General features: G+C 34.4%; 1 protein-coding gene across 1 annotated transcript in view; it reads left to right on the forward strand.

The window, feature by feature from the left end:
• The window catches only part of LOC142318475 (lachesin-like), a 903,759-nt gene extending 889,932 nt beyond the window's left edge, over positions 1–13,827 (forward strand). The window contains exon 14 of the mRNA XM_075355059.1: positions 13,523–13,827. Within this exon, the coding sequence (XP_075211174.1) occupies positions 13,523–13,662 (140 nt within the window). The 3' untranslated portion in view covers positions 13,663–13,827. The remainder of the gene's footprint in view (positions 1–13,522) is intronic.
• Positions 13,828–16,302: the final 2,475 nt, after the last annotated feature.

Here is a 16,302-nt window from a genome sequence, read left to right on the forward strand (position 1 = left end):
TTCGTTAACTTCTGATATTTTTTCTTTTTTTTTGTTGATATTATTGAATTATTATTTTTTGTAACTTTTTTTACATTCTTGGGGTAATAAAATAAATATTCTTTTTTTTTTTGTCTTCAGTCATTTGACTGGTTTGATGCAGCTCTCCAAGATTCCCTATCTAGTGCTAGTCGTTTCATTTCAGTATACCCTCTACATCCTACATCCCTAACAATTTGTTTTACATATTCCAAACGTGGCCTGCCTACACAATTTTTTCCTTCTACCTGTCCTTCCAATATTAAAGCGACTATTCCAGGATGCCTTAGTATGTGGCCTATAAGTCTGTCAATTCTTTTAACTATATTTTTCCAAATGCTTCTTTCTTCATCTATTTGCCGCAATACCTCTTCATTTGTCACTTTATCCACCCGTCTGATTTTTAACATTCTCCTATAGCACCGCATTTCAAAAGCTTCTAATCTTTTCTTCTCAGATACTCCGATCGTCCAAGTTTCACTTCCATATAAAGCGACACTACAAACATATACGTTCAAAAATCTTTTCCTGACATTTAAATTAATTTTTGATGTAAACAAATTATATTTCTTACTGAAGGCTCGTTTAGCTTGTGCTATTCGGCATTTTATATCGCTCCTTCTTCGTCCATCTTTAGTAATTCAACTTCCCAAATAACAAAATTCTTCTACCTCCATAATCTTTTCTCCTCCTATTTTCACATTCAGCGGTCCATCTTTGTTATTTCTACTACATTTCATTACTTTTGTTTTGTTCTTGTTTATTTTCACGCGATAGTTCTTGCGTAGGACTTCATCTATGCCGTTCATTGTTTCTTCTAAATCCTTTTTACTCTCGGCTAGAATTACTATATCATCAGAAAATCGTAGCATCTTTATCTTTTCACCTTGTACTGTTACTCCGAATCTAAATTGTTCTTTAACATCGTTAACTGCTAGTTCCATGTAAAGATTAAAAAGTGACGAGGATAGGGAACATCCTTGTCGGACTCGCTTTCTTATTACGGCTTCTTTCTTATGTTCTTCAATTGTTACTGTTGCTGTTTGGTTCATGTACATGTTAGCAATTGTTCTTCTATCTCTGTATTTGAACCCTAATTTTTTTTAAATGCTTAACATTTTATTCCAGTCTACGTTATCGAATGCCTTTTCTAGGTCTATAAACGCCAAGTATGTCGGTTTGTTTTTCTTTAATCTTCCTTCTACTATTAATCTGAGGCCTAAAATTGTTTCCCTTGTCCCTATACTTTTCCTGAAACTAAATTGGTCTTCTCCTAACACTTCTTCCACTCTCCTCTCAATTCTTCTGTATAGAATTCTAGTTATGATTTTATTAAAATCTTATTATTAAAACTAATTGTTCTGTATTCTTTACATTTATCTGCCCTTGCCTTCTTTGGTATCATTACTATAACACTTAAAATAAATATATACGTAAATAAAAATGTAAATATTCGTTTGTTAAAAATCCCAAATCTCCGAAAGTTCTTCACCGATTGCTTTGAAATTTTGACAGAACGTTGCATTCGAATACGCGCGTTTTTTTATATACCTACTATTTATATACCTAAGATGTCACACCTGTGAAAGGTAAAAACAAGCTTTTTTTGAAAAACAGCGCTATCTGTTGGACGTAAAAGCAACACACGCTATGCTAAATATTTTAGGATTCCATTTCAATGTTTTCGATATGTGTGTCCGCTGTAAAATAAAAACTACTGGACCGATTTACGCGCGGAGAAAAAGGGAGAAAGAGAAAAATCGGAAACGGGAAAAATCGAAAAAGGTAAAAGGGAAGAAGGTCAAAAGGGAAAAAGGGGAAAATGGAAAAAATAAAAAAGGAAAAACGGGAAAAATAAATGGAAAGGGGAAAGGAGAAAAAAGAAAAGGGGAATGGGCGAAGGAGAAGGGGGAAAGAATAATAAGGGGAAGAGAAATAAGAGAAGGAAAGGGGAATAGAGGAAAGTGGGAAAAGTAAAGGGAAAGGGGAAAGGGTAAAAGGGAAAGGGTAAAAGGGAAAGGTTAAATTTTGTGAAGTTCCGTAAGTTCATTTTGTTAATGTTTTATCAAACTTTCAAGTATTAATTTAATCTATTTATATACTCAAATCTAGCAATATCGAAGCATTGCCGGGTCTGCTAGTTTCAGTATATTTAAATTAAAAAAATTGTTAAAAAAAAAGGAAATTAAGTCGAATTCGATCCGATGTGCCTTCCCCTTATAAGATCAAAATATTCATTTAATTAAAATTTTATTTAGTATAACTCTTGAACCGATGAAAATAAGTACCGCTTATGATACATCGTTGAATAGTTCTCAATGAGGGCTTATTACTGTAGTTAAAAAAGTCCAAAATCCAATTTTTTTTTTATTTTGCGCTTTTTTGGACATTTTTGGTCAAGTCAATTCCAAACAAAATGGGAGGTGCACAATTCAATGTTACAAGTAAGTCCTAAATTCAAAATTTTAACATAGTGTGGTTAATCGTGTTTGAGTTATGCCAAGATACATACGCAAGCCGAAATTACTCAAAATTGATTCAGGGATTCTCAAAATATATATTTCCATTGAAATATGAAAACCGTAATTTTTCGCGATCATAAGATTTTCTTTACCTCGTACAAGGAAGTAAAAAGTCATTTGTATGTTTTTAAATTAAATATTCTATTTCCAAACTTTCCGATATCTTAAATGTTAGAGTAAATACTCGAAATAGCCACTACCTTCATGAATTCAAGATTCCAACTTTTTCACTGTGTTTTTTGCAATTTTTTCAAAGTTTGTGGGTCGATATTTAAAGCAGCTTGCTTGATATTGACCTTTAAATGTTTAAGTGTTCCTGGTTTGTTACTGCAGGCTTTTTCTTTGAGGTAAAAACAAAAATAACCCGTCGGGTTGGTCTAGTGGTAAACGCGTCTTCCCAAATCAGCTGATTTGGAAGTCGAGAGTTCCAGCGTTCAAGTCCTTGTAAAGACGGTTACTTTTATACGGATTTGAATACTAAATCGTGAATACCGGTATTATTTGGTGGTTGGGTTTCATTTAACTACACATATCAGGAACGGTCGAACTTAGACTGTACAAGCCTGCACTTCATTTACTCTCACACATATCATCCTCATTCATCCTCTGAAGTAATATCTCAACAATAATTCTCGGAGGCTAAACAGGAAAGAGAAAAAAGATATAATTTCTTGGTAGTTGGGTTTCAATTAACCGCATATCTCAGGAACGGTCGAACTGAGATTGTAGAAAACTACACTTCATATACACTCATATATATCATCCTCTGAAGTAATACCTGAACGGTAATTTCCGTAGGCTAAACAGGAAAAAATGAATCACAAAGATAAATATGGCGCAGTGAAATCTGGAGATCTTGGTTGCTATAACCCACTACCAATAATGGAATCCCAAAAAATTCGTTAACAAAATCAGAAGTTGAATATGTGTAGTATGGTGTTGCACTGTAATGATGGAAACAGCAGTTTCGATTATCCTCTTCTAAGAGTGCAGTGAAGTACAATAAAATATTTTGATATGGTTCTGGATTAATCGTACTCGAAAAAAAAGAACCAACAATTTTTTTTTCGTGATATCGCACACCAAACGCCCATCTTTTGCGGGTGCAATTGATTTTCATGATATGCATGGGGGTTTTCAGTACTCTAAAATCAACTGTTATGGCTGTTTAGATGAAACTAAGCCTCGTTTGTGAAAAATATTTAATACATAACATGAATACCCTCACGCACGAATCGAAGAAACCATTGAAAATATTCTAGCCGTTTTGTTTATCTGGATCAAGAATTTGATGAACTCTTTGAATTTGATATGGTATTAAGTTTAATTTTTTAGTCGCCCGATGATTTTGTTAATTTCAGGTGACAAACGTCAAATTGATTTTTTTGGCGAGGCAGGTCTTTGATTTCAGCGACTGTGTCTCCATTCAACACTGTCATCGATATTTTATGTTTCTTATTATTAACAGAACCTGTCTCTCGAATTTTGCCACAAACCTCAAAACTGATGTCTTGTTAGGTATTGTTTGATCACGGTAAAGTATAAAATATTCTTGCATGATAACCACTGATCTCGTGCTAATATAATAAAGATACGTTCGTCTTGTCAAAACACCATCTTTGTAACAATTCACTGAGCATTATTATTTCATTTTTATGGCTATCAACAGTTTTAATGCGTCGATGCGATGTTCACATGTTGGACGAGTCCATTCCAGTGAAATGAAGGGGAGTAAGCCAATCAATTCAAATATTATAGAAGGCTGATCAGATTGATAGGTTACGTTTTAAATTGGACTACCTTATATATATATACATATATTGTCGCCGAATGGCTTCGACGGCTCGTAATTTGTAACCTTGTGGTGGCCCTGAGAAGGGACCCGTTTTTTGCGTTAGCTCTGCAAAGAGCTGTTGGGTCCGGAAGCTGATCTCCGGCAAAGTCGGGGAATTGCGGCTCGCCCACTAAAGTCAGACCGGGCTTTCCCTCAGCGGCAGTAGCGTCCCCCACTACAGCGTGGCAGTGGTGGCCCTCAGAGCCCAGCAGTGCCGGGTCGGCATCGGTCGTTTTTCGCCGGCGCGGCCGAGGCGATTCTCCCCGAGCGATCCCACCCTGGGCCGGCCAGGGCGATTGAAGTCCGGCGAGCTGGAGCGGGAAGGTAGCGTTCGCGTCCAACGATTCCCTCGGCGGGCCGGCTAGACCTGCTACTCCGGACAGGGATGTTGGCATCCGCTAGGAGAACCCACGTTGAGGCGGCCAGAGAACTTCTTCTGTCTTTTTCCATCTTCTTATATATATATATATATATCATTTAATAAAAGTATTTTCCTCAATTTTCTATCTTGTATGAATAGTTTTATTAAAGCTACAATTATTTGTAAAAATTAAAAACAATAGTAATTATTATAAATATGAATCAAATAAAGCAAGTTCCTAATACTAAAAAAAAACTTAAATCCTGAGATAGAGAAAAAGAAAATTTCTCAAAAATCAAATCTAAGGAATGCAACCTTCCAAAATAAATAACCGAACAAATTTCGACAGAGCGTTCAGAAAAATAATTAGTAAATATTCAGCCAATAATTTATATTTTAAGAGAGAAGGTTTTCATTGAAATTCATAGAAATTTTCATTGGCCATGAAAATTGAAGAGAATTGCAAAATTCTCACCAAATAACTTTAAAAAATTTCCTAAATGGCGTAAAATTCAAAATTAAATGAGATTTTTAAGAAAATGCCCAAAACTTCCAACCATACAAGAAAAATTACAGATATTATAAAATTTATCAAAGATTCCAAAACTTCCAGAGAAAACGAACTAACAACAAACCTTTATAAACTAATAAATGAAGAATTCCTTTTCAAAATTACACAATTATCAGGGACGGCTCGTACCTAAAATTAGTGGTGCTGCTCCATAATTTTTTTGGGGCCTTTTCAAGAACATGGTTAAAGTTTTCTTTAAAATAAAAGAACCGAAACAAAAATGAATCAAAAAGAATAGCTGGAAGCAGGATAATAATTTAATTGTACACTTTATCACATTCAAGAATACGGGACATGGTTCTTAAGCATATTGTATTTAAAATCCATATTTGGTAAATGTCATTTTTTAGTATTATTAGATAATAACTTAATAAAATTTCCCCTTAAAAACACTAAAGTACAACGTGCTTATTATTCTTTCTTTGGTTTTAATATTTTTATCATCTTCTCTTAATGTTTTTTTTTTGCAACATTTTCTTTCTTTTTATTTTTTTGGATTTAACCTCTTCTTCCTCTTTATATTTATCATCTTTTGTTAATGTTTCTATTCAGTATTTTTATATTTGTTTTTATATTTATTATCTTCTGTTAATCCTTTCATTCATCTTTGATTTTAACATTCTCTTCCTGTTAATATTTATCATCTTTTGTTAATGTTTTTATTCTTTAGCGGGATTATTATTAGCGGGATTCGTCTGGTTCTCCAAATCCCAGCCCTCACCGCAGCAGCCCGTGAAACGACTTTGTTGATGGCGTTTATAGTTGACCTCTCCCGCCTAAAACCAATCTGACTCTCATGGAGGAGGGTTGTTTTCCAGCTCCTCAGTTAGTCTATTACCGATGAGCCTCTCCACGACTTTGCCCGTATTATTAATGAGACTTATAGGGCGATATTCGAGAACCCCTGGAACCGACTGTTGTTTGGGTAAGAAAACGGTTCTTAATGCTTTCCACCAAGCCGGAAAAAAGCAATGCTGGACCCCATAAATCTCCCATGACAATATCTGTCATCTCCCGTGGGAGATGACAGATATTGTCTGTCATCTCCCACGGGATGACGGACATCAGACCCGTTATGACTGCAGCTGACACACCATCGGGTCCTGGACACTTTTTATTTTTTAGTTTTTTAACCGTAGTGGCCGCTTCATCCTGGGTAAACCTGCCGAGTTCACCAGGTATTAGCTCCGTTACGCCCGTATCAATCCGCGGGAAAAGCGCTTCCACGTGTCGTGTAGCTTCTATCTTATTAAGGACGAGCAACCGTCTTCCCAGTCTCTTCCTGACTACCTGGTACGCCCGTCCCCAGGGGTCAGCATCTAGTTCACCGCATAGCTCCCTCCACTTCTGTGTTTTTGCATGCTTAATCGTGAAGTTAAACTGTTTTCTTGCTGCTCGATATCGTGTAATCGCCATGTTCAAGCCTCGATCAGCTCCGTATGTTCTCGTTCTAAGTTTCTGCACGCTCCTCTTCACGGATTGCAGAACCCTGCGTCGATCCGCAATATCTGAGGACCACCAGTAGACAGGGTGATGTCTGGTAGCTCTTTCGGGGAGCCTGGCCGGCTCAGTAATCACGGTCTGTTGTAATGTATCTGGCGTGACCGGTCTGCCGTCCGTCATTTTTGCAGCGACTTTGCGAACAATGGTCTCTACCTGACGTTCCGAAAGTCTAAAACATTATTATTAACTTTTATTTATACAACACAAAAGAAATTTGAAAATTTTGTTAATCAGCAAGTCACGAAGATACAAATAATACTGATCTAGTAATCCGAGTAATAAAGGGAGTTTAACTCTATCCTATTTCATGTGAAATCGTAGAATTAATAATTGTATAAATATTTTATGTTAATAAAAACTAATATTTCAACAATTGTGTAACTGTCTACATTATTAAAGGTTGGAGGATTGTATCCCACTTACAAATGAAATAAGTTTAAATGAAGTGCAGCAAAATGTATGTATATGTAATTTAATAGATGTACAAGGAAGTCAGGTGGTGTCCGCATAAGATTTTTTTCATAAGTAGAACGTGTTCTACTATAAGTAGAACAAGTTTGTTACATTCTTCCTGGATCACTCTGTATTTTATTTTGCGGCCATAAAAAATAATGTATATATATAATAATATATATATATATATATATATATATATATATATATATATATATATATATATATATATATATGGATAATTGCACAAGTATATTCATGAACAGATAAACGAGATGGTTTATGAGAGATTTAAAAAATGAGTGTTTTGTATATCTATTTTTACACATCAGTTCTGGTAGTTATGATAGCTTCATTTTAAATTATTTCTGAGTACGCAGTAAAATTCTGTAGCGTTCTAAATTTGTTAACCGCTTAACCGTTATTACATGATTGCTCGATTACATTAATACCCATTATCGTAACGAGATTACAGGCTATTTCGAGTAGAACAAAAAGTAATATGACCTGATAATTTCATATATTTGATCTCTATAAATTAAGCGTGAAAAAAATACTTTTTTATTCTTTACAGATTTTATCTTAATCCTTGACTATATTTTGTTTACAAATAGTATTGTTTTTAGTAATATTTTTCTTTTTAAATAATTTTCTTTTATTTATATATATTACTAATTAAAGACCGACACCGGGCTTGGATCAACCACCAAACCCAGAAAACTGAAGAATCTAACCGTGAATTCACCAAACGAAGGAAAATAACTCAGAAAATTATAAGAGGAACCAAACGACAAGCCCAAAAAAACTTGATTCAGCAAATAGAAGAAAGTTCCAAGAAAACTAATTTCCGAGACTATTATAAAATTTTTGGTCAGGCTCTTCAAAGATATGAACCACCCACCCTTATGCTGAGAGGAAAAAAAGGAAATATGGCCCACACCAATAAAGAAAATGCTGAAATTTTAGCAGAAACCTTCAATAGACTCCTCAACTGTGACGACCCCCCAGAGCTTTTTGAGATTGACACTGAAACTCCAGTTAAAACTTCACCGGTAAATATCAATCCGCCAACATTTCAAGAAGTTCTCGCAGCCTTAAATGAAATAAAAAACTACAAAGCAAGCGGAGAAGACCAGCTTTTCGCAGAACTCTGGAAACACTCATCAGTTTATTCAGTCAAAACTTCCCTACATGTATGCCTCGTGAAAATATGGAACGAAGAAAAACTTCCAGAACACTGGACCACAGCCCTCATCCATCCATTACATAAAAAAGGGGATAAAACTAATCCTGAAAACTACAGAGGCATATCTCTCCTGGATTGCACATACAAAATCCTGTCGAGAATCATATACAACCGATGCAAAGACCAACTTGAACTGGAACTTGGGGAATACCAAGGGGGATTTAGGCCATGGAGAGGTTGCCCGGAGCAAATAATATCCCTAAAACTTATGATGGACTTATATAAAAGACGGAAAAAACAACTAATAATCACCTTCGTCGACTTTAAAAGGGCCTATGATTGTATACACCGACCATCCATGCTGAATATTCTGAGAAACCTGGGCCTTCACCCTAAACTCGTAAACATGATAAAATTAACTTTAACCGATACCCAGTCCAGAGTGAAATTCAGAGGTGAACTCTCTCGACCCTTCTACATAAAAACTGGATTGAGGCAAGGAGACGGCCTCTCACCACTCCTTTTTAACCGCGCCCTTGAATTTGTCATGAGAAAATGGTATGAAATAAATCCCAAAAATATAAAAATGGGTACTAAGAAAAACTCCATCGCACTAAATCGCCTAGGATTTGCAGATGACCTCGCTCTTTTAGCAAATAATATTCAAGAAGCCAAAACGCAAATCATGAGCCTTCAAAACCTAGCACAAAAGATAGGGCTTCATATCTCTTTCGAAAAAACTGAACTGATGGCCATAGATCCTCTGGTAATAGATCGCATTACGGTAAACGATCAGAAAATTAAAATAGTAAAACAATTTAAATATCTAGGGGAAATAATAACTTATAATTTAAATGAAAAAGTGACATGGCAAAACAGGACAAATAAAATGATTAAATCCCAAAAATTAACTCGGTCAACATATAACAAAAAATGCCTTTCTGCTAAAACAAAACTTAAACATTATAAAACTGTAGTACAGCCAGAAGTCACCTACGGAAGCGAGACCCTTTTCAAAATCACTCAGAAAAACCGAATCGAAAAAATTCTGAAAATAGAGAGGAGAATTGTCAGAACGTGTATCGATAAAAAACACCAAAAAGAAGGCCGATGGTGGATTGTGCCAAACGAGGTGGTGTATCGAGAAATAGAGCCTGTTACTGATACTATGCGGAAAAAAAGAATCTCTTTCTTCGGTCATCTCATAAGGACACCGGAAACAAGACCGTCAAGAAATATCATTGAAAAGCTCTGGTTCCAAAAGCTAGAAGTAGGATGGATCAAAGAAATTAGAGAAGATATGAAAGAATTGGGAATTTCCCTGACCGACCTACAGAATAAAACTGGAAAAATTACAAAGCTAAAAGATAAAAGCATTAGATTTAAACAAAAGGCAGACAAACGACAAAATACAACGAAGAGGGTGTTTACGGATGAAAAAAAGAAAGCAAGATCTGAACGGATGAAGAAATACTGGGCAGCTCGAAAGAGTAAAATAACACGGTTTTCTCAGAAAAGATCCAACTAAAATTGACTTAAGTGGTCCCATCTTGGCCGTAAAAGCATAATAATAATAATAATATTACTAATTATATAAATTTTAATCAAAAAAAATCCCTTTCGGCTCGCCGGAAGGCGAAAGTAAATTTCACCGGTGCTAAGTAGGGAATCAAAAAGATTTCCACCGTAAAGTTAAGAAAAACTTCAAATTTACTCAATACGACAGTTTTTGCATGTGTTTCAGATGTTTAGGATACGAAAAGCCTCATCTTCTTACAATTTCAGAAACGCTTTGATCATCCCTTACCGTAAGGGTTGGTCATGTAAAAAATTGTATCAGATAAAAGTTTTAGGTGATGTTTGGAGAACTAATGACCAGTTTAAACCGATTCGATACTCTGCCTATTAAGGGAGGTATGCTTATTTGTTTTCAAAAACCTAATTTTTTCCACCCTCTGGGCCACTGGTTAGTGATATCAAAAAAATTTACTTAGATCAATATTTGGTCCTTATCCAAAAAAATAGTAAGTACTTTAAAAGAATTCGTTATTTTATTTAATAAGAAAGTTATAGCAAAATTTAGTTTTTTCGGTTTTTTTTGGTTTTGGTTATACCTTGGAGTAAGGATTGGTCGTATCAAATATTGCTTCAAAAAATGTTTTAGGTAATGTTCAGAGAACTAACGAATACGTTAAACCGATTCGATTTTTTTTGCCTATTGAGGAAAGTATTTTATATTTTGCTTCAAAACCCGATTTTTTTAACCCCCTGGCCCAATGGTTGGTGATATCAAAATATTTAACTTTGATAAGTTTTAGGCCCTTATCCAAAGAATATTAGGGACTTTAAACGAGTTCAATATTTTACTTAATAAGAATATTTAAGCGATATTTTGTTTTTTCCGTTTTTTTTTTGTTTTTTTTTTATTTGGTTATCCCTTGGCGTAAGGGTTGGTCATTTTTAGGTCAAGTTTTAGGTAATGTTTAGAGGACTAACGATCACTTTAAACCGATTTGATACTGTGCCTATATGATTTTTTTTCTTCAAAACCCCATTTTTATAACCCCCAAGCTCATTGGTTGGTGATATAAAAAAAAAACTATCCTTAAATAAATTTTCGGCCTTCATCCAAAGAATAGTAGGAACTTTAAACAAGATCGAGATATTTTACTTAATAAGAAAGTTATCGCGATATTTTTTTTTTTTTTTTTTTTTTATTTTGGTCATCCCTTACCATAAGGGTTGATGATATCAAATAATGTTTCAAACAAACATTTTAGGTAATGTTTAAAGGACTAACCTCCACTTTAAACCGATTCCATAAGAACGTTATAACGATATTTTGTTTTTTCAAATTTACTAAATACAACGGTTGCATGTGAAAAAAGATTCACATGTTTAGCACACAAGCCCCATCTTCTTATAATTCCAGCACCATTTTGATCATACCTTGACGTAAGGGTTGGTCATATCAAAAATTGTTTCAGATAAAATTTTTAAGTAATATTTAGAGGACTAACGACCACTTTAAACAGATTCGATACTGCGCCTATTAAGGGAGGTATGATTTTTTGTCTTCAAAACCCAATTTTTTCTACCCCGTGGGCCAACGGTTGGTGATATCAAAAACTTTATTTAGATAAATTTTAGGCCCTTATCCAAAGAATAGTAGGTACTTCAAACGAATTCGATATTTAACTTAATAAGAAAGTTATAGCGATATTTTTTTTCCTCGGAAAGCCCTCCCATTTCCACCCCAGGGTCCGATTTTGTCCATTAACGAACTCGACTAAAATTTTGGGTTGTTCTATTTTATGTATCAATTTGAAAGTGATTGGTACAAAATTACGGCAGTTATCGTGTCCACAAAAAAGTTATATATATATATACTTTTGAACTGACGGTGGTTTTGGGGTCTGCGGGTTGTCAAACGCGAAGATATGTTGAAATTTTCCGGAAGTCGAATCATGGTACCCGTTAGTTGCAATAGGTAACTTTCTTATGAAATCTACCTAAAATTTAGTAGCGTAAATTAAAAAAAAAAAAAAAGAAAAAATGCAGGCCATATTCAATATTCTTGAAAAATTGATAAGGAATGAAGTGATCTTCAGCTCAGTATTTCACTTAGCAAACTATACTGCTTAAATCATATGCGAGGCTATTTTGCTATATGCGGAATCTCTTTAGGCGGGTACGGTAAAATATAAAAGTTATGGGGGACATATTATTAAGCGCTCAAGTCCTAGTATTGTTAACGGTAAAGGATGGTTACCGTACTATTTCACGAGAGATATTCTTAGAGATTGCAGGCGTGAAACCGATAGACTTTGTCGTATCTGAGAAGCAACAGCGGTATGTTTTCGTATCTGGTCGGTTGACTTCGGATAAAGTTTGAGAAATTGAAGAACACGGCAATGCTTTGTGGCAGGCCAGACGGAATGGTAATTGTACGCATGATCTCTTTCCAAATGCTGTTGGTTTGCGAGAAGCCTCTTGGGTATATCCTAATAAATACGTGATGCAATTTCTTTCAGATCATGGTGCTTTTAGAGATAGACTATAGAAATTCGGCCTGATAGAATCTGGGATGTGTCCTCAGTGTGGACAATTGAATGACACCTACTTTCTTTTTTAGGAGTGTGTGAAGAACGAGTTAATGCATACGGAAACCATCTGTCGGCTTGATCTTCTCGGGTCTGCGTTAGATCTCTATGTAAACTGGAGAAGCTAGGCCAACCGGGCAATAATGGAAAATTTTTATAATGTACTTGGCAAAGGAATAAATGATGGGATCTAGAGTTCTGCTTGAACTTCTCTTGTATTATGTTTTTGTTGATATTTTGTATTGTAAATTATGATTTTGTTTTTGTGCTTTGTTTTGTTTGTTTCAGTGTTACTTCGTTTTTATTGTTCCGTGTAATATTTTTATGTTTCCTGTTGCGTGTTAAACGCGTGTCTTACACAGTTCCTTTGTTTAGTTAAGTCCTTTCAGTCTTACTTAAGACTTGGTAAGATGTGTTTTGTTTTGAATTCGTTAAAGTATACCGATGGAATTGTCATTCGTTGCATTCGCGTCGGTGGCTTCCTGGCCGAGGCGGACTGGAATATGTCAAAAGCCGACGTTTCGAAGATGACCTCCGGTAAAGCTCATAAGTGTTACAAATGGAGGGGTGGCGGAGGGTGATTTCTACAGAAATCAGGATGGTTGTCAAAAATGTATTGAGCATTTTTAGGTCAAAATTGAGAATAAATTTATTGTTTCTGGAAAATAGGTTTATGAGACCACATATGCACCATTTTTTTCGACGATCTGCAATTTTTTCGACAATACCACGTATTATAAGTTCAAATTCAACTGTATGAATATCTATTCTATTCGTTGATCCACGGGAAAAATTATAGATATTCAACCGTATTAAAAAATAAGAGAAAAAAAAATTACATTATATTGAGGTTGGAACGATCTCAAATCTTTTGTAAAAAAGTAATGTATTTTTTATACTAAATAAATAACAAAAAAAATATTTTAATTAAAAAGAAAGATAATTTTAATAAATAATTATTTATTTTTCAGATTACGATGAGGAATTTGCAACAGGTTCATCAAGACCACCTCCTGCCAGTCTTCATAACACAGGTTCGATTCGAAATGGAACAAGACTTGCGGCGATTCCTAGTCTTTTGTTCGCTTCTTTAGCTTTAGCCGTGAGGTGACTGCAAGATTTTCGTTGTTGGCTTTGTTCGCAGACTTTCTGAGACAAATAATTCGCTCACTTATTGCGATTAATAATGTATACAAATTGTACAGACTCTTTAACGTTAAGTAATTAATTTAAAAAAACGCTGCTTCCTAATATTAATAATTATAATAAAAATTGACACGAGTGCTGTGCCGATTTTGTTTAACAAATGTTTATAAAATTTTATTTAATAGATAAATATGCTTGTATAAAAATTATGTACATATTAAATAATATTTATAGGTTACAATAAATGTATACCCTTCAAATATTATGTGTAAATACATTATGTAATTATATTTTGGAAAAAATTAATTTATAAATTAATTTAACTAAGGAAATTCTGATATATACCGATCTACGAATCCTTTTTTTCCCTATTTGTTTCAAAAATTATCTTTATACACAGGTAATACACGAAGAATGTAATAATCTTTCACGGTATGTTTGACCGGTGAAATTGAAAGCATATGTTTATAATAAATATAAGTTCGGAAATGTTTCGGCCGGCGAAAGATAAAAATGACGGAAAAATCAGATCGAACTCGCTAAATGAGCGTTTCCAAATATATTTTTTTTTTGTCTTCAGACTGGTTTGATGCAGCTCTCCAAGATTCCCTATCTAGTGCTAGTCGTTTCATTTCAGTATACCCACTACATCCTACATCAAACATACACTTTCAAAAATATTTTCCTGACATTTAAATTAATTTTCGATGTAAACAAATTATATTTCTTACTGAAGGCTCGTTTAGCTTGTGCTATTCGGCATTTTACATCACTCCTGCTTCGTAGGACTTCATCTATGCCGTTCATTGTTTCTTCTAAATCCTTTTTACTCTCGGCTAGAATTACTATATCATCAGCAAATCGTAGCATCTTTATCTTTTCACCTTGTACTGTTACTCCGAATCTAAATTGTTCTTTAACATCATTAACTGCTAGTTCCATGTAAAGATTAAAAAGTAACGGGACTAGGGTAGTATAGTCCTTGTCGGACTCCTTTTTTTATTACGGCTTCTTTCTTATGTTCTTCAATTGTTACTGTTGCTGTTTGGTTCCTGTACATGTTAGCAATTGTTCTTCTATCTCTGTATTTGAACCCTAATTTTTTTTAAATGCTGAACATTTTATTCCAGTCTACGTTATCGAATGCCTTTTCTAGGTCTATAAACGCCAAGTATGTTGGTTTGTTTTTCTTTAATCTTCCTTCTTCTATGTACCCCAAAATTTTCCTTATCTTTCCTGTATGCTCCGTCTATTTTACCAATGTTTATTTCTCTTTCCACTTCTGAACACTTTTCTTTAATCCACTCTTCTTTCGCCAGTTTGCACTTCCTGTTTATATCATTTCTTAATTCCCAATAGTTCCTTTTACTTTCTTCATCACTAGCATTCTTATATTTTCTACGTTCATCCATCAGCTGCAATATATCGTCTGAAACCCAAGGTTTTCTACCGGTTCTCTTTATTCCGCCTAAGTTTGCTTCTGATGATTTAAGAATTTCCTTTTTAACATTCTCCCATTCTTCTTCTACATTTTCTACCTTATCTTTTTTACTCAGATCTCTTGCGATGTCCTCCTCAAAAATCTTCTTTACCTCCTCTTCCTCAAGCTTCTCTAAATTCCACCGATTCATCTGACACCTTTTCTTCAGGTTTTTAAACCCCAATCTACATTTCATTATCACCAAATTATGGTCGCTATCAATGTCTGCTCCAGGGTAAGTTTTGCAGTCAACGAGTTGATTTCTAAATCTTTGCTTAACCATGATATAATCTATCTGATACCTTGCAGTATCGCCTGGCTTTTTCCAAGTGTATATTCTTGTATTATGATTTTTAAATTGGGTGTCCAAATATATCTTCATATAACTTTTTTTGTTTTGCTTTACCAGTAGAACATGACCTGAATGTTTGTTTACCAGTGGCGGCTTGTACAGTTTTTTTTTTTTTTTTTTTTTTTTTTTTTTTTTTTTTTTTTTTTGTGGACGAAAAACGCCTGAGCGTTACCATCGCCCGGAATTTTTATTAATAAAAGTGTAAAATAACTCCAAAATAATAAAACATAAGGTGTAAAATTAATATAAATCATGTAATAAAATTTATTAAAACAAAAGTCAAAAAAGTGAAATAAAACTCAAAACTAATACCGCAGACGAAGTTTTTAAAATATAAAAGTTAAAATAATAGAATAAAGGAACTATATAAAACTTATCTAATTCCGATAGGTTGTGCAAAAAGCGCCCTTCTCGGATAATAAAATTAAATTCATAGAACCAAAAAAATCAAAATTTAAAGTAAAGGTTAAAAATTATCAAAAACTCTTCTAGCGTAAAAATATATACGATTAATATTAAATTTTTTGTAGTACCCTGGTACTTTGCAAAAACAGAAACATCCGGTTCAAAATTTCGTTATTATCATGTAAGATATCACGGATGTTTCTGGGTAGATTAAATTTACGACGCAACGCCGCGGTTCCACCGTTAGGCATTCTTCAGAGGATGAGATGAATGATTTGTAGCGTGTGTGAAAATGCCTAATCGGGATTCGAACCCGGGACCTCCGGATGAAAGGCCGAGACGCTACCACTCTCGTCACGGAGGCCGGC

This window comes from Lycorma delicatula, chromosome 1 (assembly GCF_047948215.1).
Source record: "Lycorma delicatula isolate Av1 chromosome 1, ASM4794821v1, whole genome shotgun sequence".
In the NCBI taxonomy this organism is placed as follows: domain Eukaryota; kingdom Metazoa; phylum Arthropoda; class Insecta; order Hemiptera; family Fulgoridae; genus Lycorma; species Lycorma delicatula.